This window comes from Python bivittatus, unplaced genomic scaffold, assembly GCF_059951505.1.
Source record: "Python bivittatus isolate LINGU-HERP-01145 unplaced genomic scaffold, Pbiv_v1 ctg000340_np1212, whole genome shotgun sequence".
Classification (NCBI taxonomy): Eukaryota; Metazoa; Chordata; class Lepidosauria; order Squamata; family Pythonidae; genus Python; species Python bivittatus.
Window position 1 is genome coordinate 5,199,414 of NW_028277056.1, and position 12,730 is coordinate 5,212,143.

The following is a 12,730-nucleotide window of genomic DNA, read 5'->3' on the forward strand; positions in this document are numbered from 1 at the left end:
CGGGCGCTTCATGGTGGTTTCCGATCCAGGTTCTTAGCAGGACCAACCTGTGTCGCTTTTCAAGGTCAGCCAAGATTAACTAACTGCTGACCCCTCCTTGTCCTAAAAAAGCTAAGAGCTAAAAACCCAAGCTGGGATGATTATTTCATCTGGATTCCATCCGCTTGATATCTTTCTCCTTCCTCTTTTCATGGTGCCTGCAGAAGCGTTGCTGATAAACAGTCACAAACTTTGTCTTTTGTAGGAATGGATCTCGAAAGTACCCACCCCATCTGGTCGAAGTGGAAGCCATTCAGCATAAAACAACTCAGATTTTCCACAAAGTCTATTTCCCGGATGACACCGATGAGGTAAATGCAAAACTCTTGGCCATATCAGTAAGGAATGGCCATCACAGGCCCCTTTGGTGAAGCAAGCAGCAGCAGGACAAGAGCTGGAGATCCAGAATGTCAGGATCCAAGATGATCTTGCTCTTCTTCAGTGAAGGAACCCATAAAGGAATGTCATTGATGGCTCCCAGAAACAGGTTGTGATTAGCATCGTTTTGAATCTCAGCTCTCCTGGCCTTTCCATGCTCCTGTTCTAGAAGAAAAGGCTCCAAGGTTGGGTGCACACCTCACCCTAAGCCCCAGGGAGGTCTGTTTGGCTTTGTCTTAGCATGATGGGCCAACACCCAAGGACCACCTTCTCCAAATGTTCTGCTTGTCATGTGGAAGCACTGTGGGAGAGTCTGCTCAAGGTCATCTGAAGAGGCGAATGGGACCTGGACCAGGAACCAGGCCTTCTTTGTGGTGGCTCCCTCGCTCTTGGCATTCCAGAAGGCCCCAAAGACTCTTTTTAAGCAGGCATTTGATTTAAGCTGATGGTGACCCTCAACCATTTTTAAGTTACACCAGGCTGGTTGAAAGGGTTGGATTTCCATGTTATTTTATTGGGTGGGGGGATTGCAAATCACTCAAAGTTGTTTGATTGGGGAGTGTACAATTCTGCAGATAAATGCATATATAAACACAGCTGCTGTAGCTAAACAGACCGACTTTCACAGCAGTTTCACAGCAGACTTTCACTTTCACTTTCACTTTCACTGACAGAACACTTTCAATGTTCCCTGTGATCGGCGTTCATGTGTCGCATTAACAATAATGTGGTTTATGTGGATTGGCCAATGTGTTCTATGAACCCAGCTAGGTATCTAGGCTGGCCCCAACCAGCCAGATGATTTGAGTTTTATTGAGTAAACTATGTTTAAATCATAGCTTGGCACAAGAGGTGAACTCAGCTTGTATAAAGCCAGGCTGTAAATGCTCATTTTTCTCACCAGGCATTTGAAGTGGAATCGAGCACCAAAGCCAAGGATTTCTGTCAGAGCATTTCCAAACGACTGCTCCTCAAATCATCTGAGGGTTTCAGCCTTTTTATCAAGATATCAGACAAGGTGAGTTTTCAGCTCAGAGCTGCCTGGACTTTATTCAGCATTATATCCTGTACGTATGGAAGCTTCCCCAGACAGGTCCAAAAATTTCCCACGTTACTTATATAGATCTCTCAGCAGGTTAACATCAACTAACCAACCTTGGTTGACCTTAAAAAAGCTCAGCTAAGTTAGAGGTGATCAGTATTGGGATGGGAGACCAAGAGGAGATCCCCAGCTTGTAGGCTAGAGTAGGAAATCTAAAAAACACCCCAGAACAAGGCAGTGACAAGCCAGTTCTGTACTGTTGCCAGGGAAAAAAAAGAAAAAATCCTACATGGATGTGTCCTTGAAGAAGTCAAGTTTAACTCAAAGGAGATTTTATTCAGTTATTTATTCCCCTTGGGCTTATAAACCATTCTAATCAAAGCTGATTCTGAACAGTGTTTCTCCCATCCTTCAAAAACCTGGATAAAACTTACAGTACGTGTTACAATAAAACAGCAGAACCGAATTCATAAAAATAACAATTTATGGGTATATGTATATAGGAGCTGATAGTCCTGGGTTTCTGGTCCATTTGACATCTATTACTGGAGGAAACAGATAGCACCTTCCAGTTCCTGAGATGTCTCAGCTAGGTCATAACGCTAAGTCAACCTGGAGGGCCAGATTTTGTTCAGATTTGGATGGGAGACCACCAGGGGATCCCTGGACTGTGGAATAGCCCCCCCAAAAATCCTAGAAGAAGATAATGGAATCTATTGTGGCCAAGAACACAATATCAGAAGCCACCAACCTCATGTTAAGGGTGTTTTTACCCCTTCAGTGAACATGCTCCAGCCAGCCAGAGCACCCACCACGGGCATTACCCCTTCTTCCTTGGCTCAGGGCAGGGCTCTAGGTGTGATAAATAAAACAATGAGGAGAGACACTCGTTCTACATTTCACTAAATTTGATGGAGGCCATCCTTCCAGTTGGTCACGATCTGCTTAGGCAGGACAGGCTCGGCTCCTTCTCCTGGTAGACGTAAAGTTTGCACAGAGCCTCGGCAAGCCTTAGCTGGTACATCGTCATGAAATGGGCATGCAAGGTGCCCGTTCCTGTGGGTGTCGTTGGCAGTGAGATGGCAGAACTGTGGCTCTTTTCCTTTCCTTTAATGCAGTGTTTCTCAATCTCGGCAACTTTAAGATGTGTGGACTTCAACTCCCAGAATTCCCCAGCCAGCTATGCTGGCTGGGGAATTCTGGGAGTTGAAGTCCACACATCTTAAAGTTGCCGAGGTTGAGAAACACTCTTTAATGAACTACATTCCTCCAGGTCATCAGCGTCCCTGAAGGAGATTTCTTCTTTGACTTCGTCAGGCACCTAACCGACTGGATCAAGAAAGCAAGACCAGCAAAAGATGGTAAACGCCTCCATGTTTTGCCTCCGTGCCAGTTTTTTCCTCTCTCTCTTTTTTTCAGTGCTAGGAGATGGGCGCCTGGTAGGACAGCAGCTTGATAGAGGTGTGAAAGGGAACGCATGATCAAATGCTCATTTTTTTAACTAGTAATTTTATTAAAGATTATAATGGCAATAGTAAAAACGAATGCAAATGAAAAAAAAAAGAGAGAATAAAAAGGAAAAGTAGAAGGTGCAGAAAAGAAAGAGGAAAAAATGGAGAAAGAGAAGGAAAGAAGAAGAAGAATATAGTGAGGAAAAAGAAAAGAAATATGTAAAGAAGTGACTTCCCATGCTGGCTGGGGAATTCTGGGAGTTGAAGTCCATGTATCTGAAACTTGCCCAGGTTGAGAAACACTGCCTAAGACCGATCATGGGTAGTCATGCAATGCACAGTGAACCCAACTTTGGATGTTGCCATGATTTTTCTTCACAGGGCTTGTACCTTCTCTCACCTACCAAGTGTTTTTCATGAAAAAGCTGTGGACAAACACCGTGCCTGGGAAAGATTCAATGGCCGACTCCATTTTCCATTACTATCAGGTATGTCCCAAATCGTCTGGGTTCATGAGCAGAAGGACATCAACCAGATTAGGGTGGACAACCCTTTTCAGTCTTCGCAGGGCTCCTGATCCTGGAGCAAGAGATGTGGGGTGGGGGGTGGGGAAGAGCAGTTCACAGCTGGAGGCCACCACTTGGTTGTCCTCTTTACAGCAGCCGTCCTGAGCATCTTGGATGACAGGAGCTAAGAATGGAGAAAATGTCTGCTCAAATATTAGGAAAAAAACAAAAACATCCTTTTGTTTTGCATGTGGGATTGTAGAAGTAAAGATTATCAGAATTCCTGAAATCCAATAGGTCTTCTTCTGGGATTTTCAATCAGCTACTAAGGGGAACCACATGATCCCAGGGAAAAGCCATAGCTGCTTTAAAGGAGTTGCAATGGATGCTGTGTTCAATAAGCCCAAAAGTATCATTTTGGCTCTGGATTTTTGAACCAATGCATGACCCCAAATTAGTCACCATTCAGGAAAATAATTTGGGGAGAAAAACCTTCAGTTAGGGAAAATTGGTAAAACAAAATTGTGTGTGTTTGGGGAAAAGTGACCAAAATTCATACAACTTTTAACACCAACTTTGCTAAAAAGCTACATTCAAGAAATTGAACTTGAGTGGGTGGAAATTGAGAGCAGGAATGCCTGAAAAAGTGTTGAAGACCTTCAAGGAGGCTTTAGAGATCTTTACATAGGAGAAGACTGCAGTAGAGATTAGAGAGGCATTATCTATCCCAATTCTACTCAAGCCACCAGAGAAGAAAGCTGGTTTATCTGAAGAAATATTCATTTCCTGTTTGGAACAAATCAAGACAGAAAGAACAAGAGAGAAATTAGTGAATTAGCCAAAGGCTGAAGGCATCTTAAGACAGTTTGCAAGTAGGGCTGACTCCATTTTGAATCTGAAGTTCAAAAGATGCTTTGGAACAGGTGTGATGCTGACATTGCCCCTTTCAGTACCTCCTTGAAGAAATGGTGTCTTTTCCTGGGCTCACACAATAGTTGCACCATCCCAGGAAAATAGGTTTTGAAGTCTAGGAGGTGCTGAGGGCATAACTGCTCCAATGCAGGATGCCTCATCCTGTCGGTGCCTCCTTAACTCAAATGCGTATGTTTCTGGGGTGCTGTGGCTACTGTGTCAAAGCTGCACTTTCTTTAAGGAGGTGGTCACAGTCTAAGGCAGTGTTTCTCAACCTCAGCAGCTTTAAGACGTGTGGACTTCAACTCCCAGAATTCCCCAGCCAGCATGCTGGCTGGGGAATTCTGGGAGTTGAAGTCCACACGTCTTAAAGCTGCTGAGGTTGAGAAACACTGGTCTAAGGTGATCCCCTTGAGAAGAAAGATGTCTGCCGGACATGATGTTAAAAAAGTCTAAATTGGCAGCCTGTCCTGCAAACAGGAAGGCCTAGTGAGTGATTAAGTCAAAAATTGCCCCCAGGTCAGTATCTTGTTCATCTCTGGTGCAAAGGACCCCATGACCTAGTCCTCCAAGAACCATGAAGGTAACTTTTGCCTCTGGTCTTCTAACATGGGATACAGAAGTTATCATGAAATGGTTTCCTTCATCAGTTTTTGAGATGGTTCAGAATGTTGTCTCACCACCATCCCCCTTCCTTCTTGGCACAGGAATTACCGAAATATCTTCGTGGCTACCATAAATGCACCCGGGAAGAGGTCTTACAACTTGGAGCCCTGATCTATAGGGTGAAATTTGAAGATGATAAATCCTCTTTTCCTAATATTCCCAAACTCCTCAAGGACTTGGTCCCTGAACCTCTTATTCGTCAGCTGTCACCAGATGACTGGAAGAGAGTAAGTTTGCTCCAATAATTGTCCACTTCCATCTCTGTCTCTGTCTCTCTCTCTCTACCTATGTGGAGATGACCTTTCTGTAGGTGAGGGACAAGAAAGAAATCTTAGGGGCATTTGACTCCGTGGCATCCATGGGGAAGTGTCAAGAAAGTCAAGCTAGTGGGCCTTGACGGTGAGATCAAAGCCACAGACTTGACTTTTTGGAATACGCAAAGCTTTTATTACAATGACTGGTGTGGGTCTTCCAGGCTTCCACATCCCGGAAGACCCACACCAGTCATCGTATGCCAGCCGTGAAAGCCTTCGACAATACTTTTATTACAATCTTTCTAATTTTGGCAAAGATTTTGTGCATTTTCCTAATGTCTCAGCGTGCATCCTCAAAACAGCCTAACCATGCATCAAAACCAAATTTACTAGATATATAAGGCTGGTTCATATGTTCAGTCTGCTTAAAATACAGAGAAGCTCAGTGTGAGAGATTGTGATGGGAGGATCTCTAGATTTAAACAATCCACAGTTGAGAGGGCAGTTCCTTAGCGACTTACGTCATAAACAGCAGCTCAACCTCTAGGTTGCAGATGCTGAAAGTCCCAGGAGGAAGAGATTCAAAATACTGGTAGTCCTCGACTTACAACCACAATTGGGACTGGAATTTCCATTGCTAAGTGATGCAGTCATTAAGTGAGTCATGCCCGACTTTACAATCTTTTTTGCTGCAGTCGTTGAGCAAATTGACTTTGCTTGTTGGAAGCCCCTTGGAAAGGTTGCAAATGGCGATCATGTGACCTTGGGACACTACAACAGTTGTAAATACATGCCGGTTGCTAAGGACCTGAATTTTGATCATGTGACTGTGGGGATGTGAGGACCAGATGTAAGTCACATTTTTCAGCACCGTTTTAACTTCAAACGGTTGTTAAACAAATGGTCATAAGTCAAGGACTACCTGTGTTCAAAAGGACTCCACCTTAATGAACTACTAATAAAAGAGGGCTGGCAGTTCCTGTTGACATTTCTACAATTCTGTACTTTACTCCTAATCCTTGTGTTAAAATACTTATTGAAGTCTGGGTGATTCTTGCTTCCTGGGTCACGCACTTGACACCCATGTGTCTGGAAGTAGAGCCACTGGTTTTCAGAGGGGTGTGGTGGACCACACCAGTGCAAAAGCTGCGTCTTTCTTAAGAACCAGAAGAGATGGGAAGGGCTTGTTTTACCGCAGGCCGCTGACCCCAAAGCAAAACAAAAAACACTCTGAACAGTCACTTTTAGCTTTCTTATACTCTTCTCCACATTGCGTATTTGGCAGGGATAAAAAGGGTGTGCAGAACCAGCCCTTTGAACGATCCCGGTTGGAGAACTTCGAAAGGTACAGGGGAAAGAAAGCCATTCTCCGGCGTGACTCTCACACGAGCCGTTCGCTCGGCTCTGCTCTGCTCTCTCTCTCTCTTGCAGTCCATCGTGGCCTATTTCAATAAGCACGCGGGCAAGACGAGGGAAGAGGCCCAGCTGGCCTTCCTCAAGATCGTGTTCCGGTGGCCCACGTTCGGGTCGGCTTTCTTCGAAGTGAAGGTGGGCCTGCGCCCCGCTTGGATTGCACGCGAGGAGTGGGGAGGGAGCAAGGCCGGCCTTGCCGTTTGGTCTTTGAGGGAAATGACCACCTTGACCAACACACGCTGGGCCTCCGAGCAGGAAATATCCCTCTCTGCTTTGTTGTTGTGTGTGTTGCCCATAAACAACAGGCGGATGTTCAGTCACACCACCCTGGCTGTCCTCTCGACTTTTTTGACTGTATCCTGCAAACACCCCTGCAACCCATCATTTGTTCTCCTAGGGGTGGCCATGTAAAAGTAACCGGTAATAAACTATGCCACTCCCTGCCTGTGAAAGGATCTGAAATGAAGGTCCTTGAGCGAGGTCCTGAGGATGGGTAGGGTTAGGGCCACAACAGAAATAGCAGCTAGATAGATAACACTTGGGCTGATCTCCTATAGCGTCCACAGTCGTGGGTATCATGTAACTAAAGTATGTTCCTGACACCGAGATGCTGACAAGGGTGAAACGGCTGTGGGCATCTTCCATAGAGCTGTTTTAGGAAAATAATGCCCACAGATTTGCATTTCATGTTCTCAATTCTCTAACATACCTCCACCTTCCTTTATGAACAGCAAACGACTGACCCAAATTATCCAGAACTCCTCCTGGTCGCCATCAATAAGCACGGTGTCAGCCTCATTGATCGTAAAACCAAGGTAAGGTGGATCTTCTCAGTAGGCTGCTGTATGGGGAATGCACTGTAGGCCTCAGCAGGGTGTTGCCCAGCATAGCTCAACAGACAAGAGGAAGGGAGCTTTAGATAGTCCGAAAAAGTCCACCACCTCTTTTCAACAAGGGACAAATGGATGACCTCAGTCCCTGGGCCCCTTGTAAAACTTGGTCAAGGACAAAGAACCCTTGCATCATAAAAGCATTGCCTGGAAGTCTTCCAAGTCCAGTAGGTTGCTACAGTAGGTTGGAAGGACTGAAGGCAGAGTTGTGATGGGTTTCCCAAAGCCCTTTCCATGTCCCCAGGACATCCTAATACCCTTTCCATGTCCCCAGGACATCCTCATCACCCATCCCTTCACGAAGATCTCCAACTGGAGCAGCGGCAACACTTACTTCCACATCACCATCGGGAATCTGGTGCGGGGGAGCAAGCTACTCTGTGAGACGTCATTGGTAAGAAGAAAACGTAGCCAGGCAGACAGATGGCTGATGAGAAGCAGTGAAGGAAATGGCTGGCTCTCTCACACACAAATATTTACTTGCATGAGCAAATGCTATGTAAGGCTGGAGTAGGAAGTGTCCTCCATGTGCTGTGCACAAGAGATGGAACCACGCCTGGTTTTTAAAATGGGCAATCTTTCTTGGCCAATTTTGGAGCAGTGACAGACAGTGACATTTAGAGAGTGGTCATTAGCAAATTAGTAGTTAAACACAGATCTCCTTGTCCTGATGAATTGTTTAATATGTGTACCATAATAAGAAGTCTTGGTCTCTATTTAAGCCTTGAGAAATACAGGTAGTCCTTGTTTAGTGACCACAATTGGGACTGGTAGCTTGGTCATTAAGCAAAGTGGTTGCTAAGTGAAACCGCCACTGTGCTTATGATCTTCCTTCAGCTTTCCTTTGCTTTACAGACCTGCAAAAGCTGTAAATGCAAGGCTTGGTCGTAAAGTTACTTTTTCATCACTGTTGCAACTGTGAACAGTCACTGTCTGAGGCAGTCACTAAATAAGGACTATCTTACAGGTAGATGTTTTAATGGATCCTAGCTCAACTGTTTCTGGATGAAATTAGTCTTTCTTTTTCTTAAGGGTAGCTATGCCTTTTAATATCCCCCTTCTTCCCCCCACCAGTTGCTCTGTGTCTGTGTGTGTGTGTAATCCTCTTTCCTCAGGCTGTACTCCATGCATCTGTTGAAGTGGACTGTGATTCACAGAATGCATGTGATATTACATTCATTAATCTTTAAGAGCTAAAAGACATTGTGCTAATTTTGTGGCTGGTGGGTGTGATTTGCCAAAAGATCTGGGCTGATCCATCCACCGGTCTGCATCATCAAGACTGTTAAGCCATGAAGAGTCATGAATCTCTCCCATCCCCTTTTCAAATCAGCAACCTTGGCAATCGCAAACTGATGGCAACAAAATCCCATAGTTTCACTTTGTGTAAAGACACCCTAGGAAGCTTCAAATACAAGGATCTCTTTGTCAGCAAGAGGTTTCATTACGATGTTGAGAATCTTATTAAGATTTTGAGAACCGCACCCCACTTTCTTCTCATTGTACCCTGTGTTAATGGATAGTTGTTGGGGGTTTTTTTTCTTTCTATTTTTTGAAGTCTATAGCCTAGAAAATAACAGCAAGGGTGGAAAGTCAGTATTCTGAACTAATAAACCCAATATTCTAAACCTCAGTTTTCAGAATCTTCAGTATTAGAAGTGAGGGATCCATTCAAGGCGGTCCTTGAAAGCATGGATGCATCCCTCACTTCTAATACTGTGCCAGTGGGAGGTGCGCCGTGTGTGTGTCCCAGTTCAGCTATCACAATTGCAACTGTTTTTTTAAAAAAAAAAAAGCATTGAAAAGCTGGAAATGCCTTGGTTGTTATGAGGATGTGAGTGCCAAGAAGGATTGTGGGATGGAGGTGATACAGTTGGTGAATAGAGCCCATTTTCTCCCACTCTCCTTTTTTCTGCCAGGGCTATAAGATGGACGATCTGTTGACCTCTTACATTAGCCAAATGCTGACGGCAATGAGTAAGCAGAGGGGTGCAAAAGGTAGCAAGTGAACTGAGAACATCTACTGGTCGGCACTCTGTCAGCTAAGGGCCGTGGGCTACCCTTGCAGCTGGGGGAAAACCTTTTCTACACACGTGTGGAAGATGAGTCGGACACCTTCAGAAAACCTGTCAGATGCTGAAGACTGTGAGCTCACCTCCACTTCGAGCGAGGATGACTACTTGTGAGAAAAACCTTTCGCTGTCTCCCACCAGCACTGTTTTTTGCTCTCGCTTCTGGATATCAACCCATACTTCTTTTTCCGACTGTGGTACAAGGGGGGAAGAAATCTGCTTTTATGGCATATGGAGAAGGTCATCAGACTTCTGGTTAGGATCTTTTGAAAATGGGATTCAATAAAGCAGTTTATGAACCCAAGACTATGTTAGAAATGGGAGAATTTCATAAGAATCTACTGCCGTTTGCTTTGTTCTTGAGGGAAGAAACCAAGTAATCGTTTAAAGAGTGGTTGTTCTGAAAATAAAGCATCCGAAAAACAGAAAAACAGATGTTTTGCAATGAAAAAGAAGTAAGGACAACGCTGATTGAACAAGATATAAGTGGAGAACTGAGACTTTGAATGTGCAATAGCTGAACTTATTTAAGAGGATTTGGGTGTTTTTCTTTCTCCTATTTATCATGGCAAGATGACTTTTCAGAGTTGGTATAGGTTGTGACCCCTTTGGATCAGCTTTCTGATAGATCTGCCTCCTTCTTGAAGATATTAGGTTAAAAAAACCTGATATTGGGGAGTGGGGAATGAAGGATGGGTAATTTTCATAAAACGGTTTTTGACATTGCGTCGGGAAACATGAATTGAGGAATGACACTGAAAGCACATTGCTAAAAATTCTTGTTTCCAGGTCTAGGATTGACCTGACAAATCTTTCTGGACTGAACATTAAAATTAAATTAGAATACAGTTCACTCATTCTTGAAGCAGGTGCTCCTCTCTCATGTTCAAATGAATTATGACTGGAGGAGGAATTCAACTGAAATTCTTCTAATTTGAATTTGCAATAAATAAATAAATAAATTTGTCCGATTTGAATTTCCAGATCTGCTGATGTTGTGAGTGTTAGGAGGTCAGAGGATGAGACATACAAATTATTGTAACACATAGTACGTTCACCTTATAATTGATCAACAAGCTTTAAAATGGGGTGGGGGGTAGCAACTTTGGCTTCAAAAAGTGAAACTTCTTTAAAAGAGACATTTTAAAAGGAAAAAATATCAATGAAAAAGTCAGTTTAACCATGTTACAGGCAGGGGTACAGGACGGTATCACAGAGAAGACACATAGATTTGCCATTTGTGATTAACAGCCATCCGCAGGGGAGTCAAAAAAATCAAGATGGTGCCTGCGACCACGTGATCAAAGCCCCACCTCCCTTTTTTCTGTGTGTCACATGGCATCTTAAAGTTGTCAGGTTTGAAAAACACTGATGTCATGCTTAAGGGAATTCCTTGGAATCAGATGGTGCCAAACCTAGGGTTTTGTTTTTTTTAAATTTCTCCAACCCACATTTTGTAAAGGGACTGAGAACTCTGCCTGCCTGTCCATCAGCAGGATAGCTCTCAGAAACGTGAACGGAACTGCACCAAATGGGATGTGGAGAGAAAAATCGGGAACAGAATCATCACATTTGAAAATGGGCTGGATCCAGTGGGGGGGAAGTGGAGAAAAAAATGCAGGGAAAAAACATCCCTCGGAGACGGACAGTGTCTCAAGGCGCTGCCATTGAAAGCAGCTACTTCCTAGTCACATGACCCAGAGTGTTGCTGCTATTAAGAGATTGGAAATTGTGCCAGAAGCCTTGACTTGCATGCCTGCCGCGCATTGTTATTCCACCCCAAAGGAATGTACGTACAGTTCTCGGAATCTCTCTGTGTTGCATCACCATCACCAGTGCAGCGGGTAGTTTATTTCATGGGTAGAGATTCTCTTTTTCCAAATATGTTAAAATCAAATATTTAAAAGCAATATTTTTTGAACAGTGGGTGGGAGAGAATCCCTTTCTGCGGATCCTTTTTGGCAACCTTCTTTACTTGTAGGCCCCCTAGTCTAAGGGGGAGCATGACCTTCAACCTGGTACAGTGGGCACTTCTCCCAGGTTGCTAGCAGGAGTCACACTCTAATTTAGAAGCTGAACACTTTTCATTTCCACTGGACTTTAAAGACAAAGCCCATCTTACTGGTGCACGAAGACAGAATATATCCTGATAAAAGCCACCTGCGTTTGTGTCATAGAAAACACAAGTTTACTTCTTTATTAGCAAAAAAAGAAAATAAGAGATCAAAATAGTGGTTTTTCCCCCTATTTTCTGCTTCAAGAGACCATGAAAATAAAAGCATTGTCCAGTTTCATTATGCAGCATGCTATGTTCACCTTAATTTATGGCTTCCAGGAAGGACAAGCGACCTGTGAAAGAATCTCCCATCTTAATGGCAAGGTGATTCTCTACGAAAGAGATGATGTGTCCATCATGTGTCCACCATCGGCATCTTCTGCAGTTCTGAAAATATACAAGGATGTGAGTGAAGCAGGGGCATCACTCCGGGCCAAGCTACTTAAAGAAAGCGCCATCCAATCTAGAAATAAGCAAATATATTTCATTATATAGAATGTTTCCAGCCATAACTTTCCACTCCCAATCACTACCATTAAGGGACCAGTTCAGAAGAGAAGAAAAAAACTACTTACGCGTTGTCTGGGGAACCCATATCCATTTGGTTGTCTCGGGGGGGGGGTGTCAAAAGAGTCAAGATGGCAGCTGGGGCCATGTGATCAAAACCCAGTGCCTTGTTTAGGTGTGTTGTGTGAGATTGGAACCTTTCACTTTGTATTTAAGAAGCACCTTTCTCTAAGCTTACCAAATCTGGTGCCACCCTCCTTGGTTGGCCACTGGCTCCGCTTCTTTCATATGAGCCTTGCGTGAGCCACAAAGACTTTTGTCCTTAACAATCCTTTCTAAGTTCTAAGGTCTGTCCTGGACCATGGAGTCACCTCCAGCAGGTGGTCTAGCTCTAATGAACAGTTCCCATCATTGGGAACTCATGACAAATTATGATGGGACTCTGGTCTGCCACCAGAGCCAACGGTGTCACATTTCCTTGGTAGAAGTAAGTCTTCATGGAGATGCATGACATGACACAGATTTCCACGCTACATCTCAGAAT

The 12,730-nt window shown here is 44.1% G+C and overlaps 1 protein-coding gene across 1 annotated transcript in view; it reads left to right on the forward strand.

Moving 5' to 3' along the window:
* MYO7A (myosin VIIA) overlaps window positions 1–10,600 on the forward strand; it is a 90,709-nt gene extending 80,109 nt beyond the window's left edge. The window contains exons 41-49 of the mRNA XM_088140887.1: window positions 245–350; window positions 1,322–1,435; window positions 2,733–2,820; window positions 3,292–3,398; window positions 5,036–5,221; window positions 6,680–6,796; window positions 7,393–7,476; window positions 7,826–7,945; window positions 9,471–10,600. Of these exons, the coding sequence (XP_087997013.1) occupies window positions 245–350; window positions 1,322–1,435; window positions 2,733–2,820; window positions 3,292–3,398; window positions 5,036–5,221; window positions 6,680–6,796; window positions 7,393–7,476; window positions 7,826–7,945; window positions 9,471–9,560 (1,012 nt within the window). The 3' untranslated portion in view covers window positions 9,561–10,600. The remainder of the gene's footprint in view (window positions 1–244; window positions 351–1,321; window positions 1,436–2,732; window positions 2,821–3,291; window positions 3,399–5,035; window positions 5,222–6,679; window positions 6,797–7,392; window positions 7,477–7,825; window positions 7,946–9,470) is intronic.
* Window positions 10,601–12,730: the final 2,130 nt, after the last annotated feature.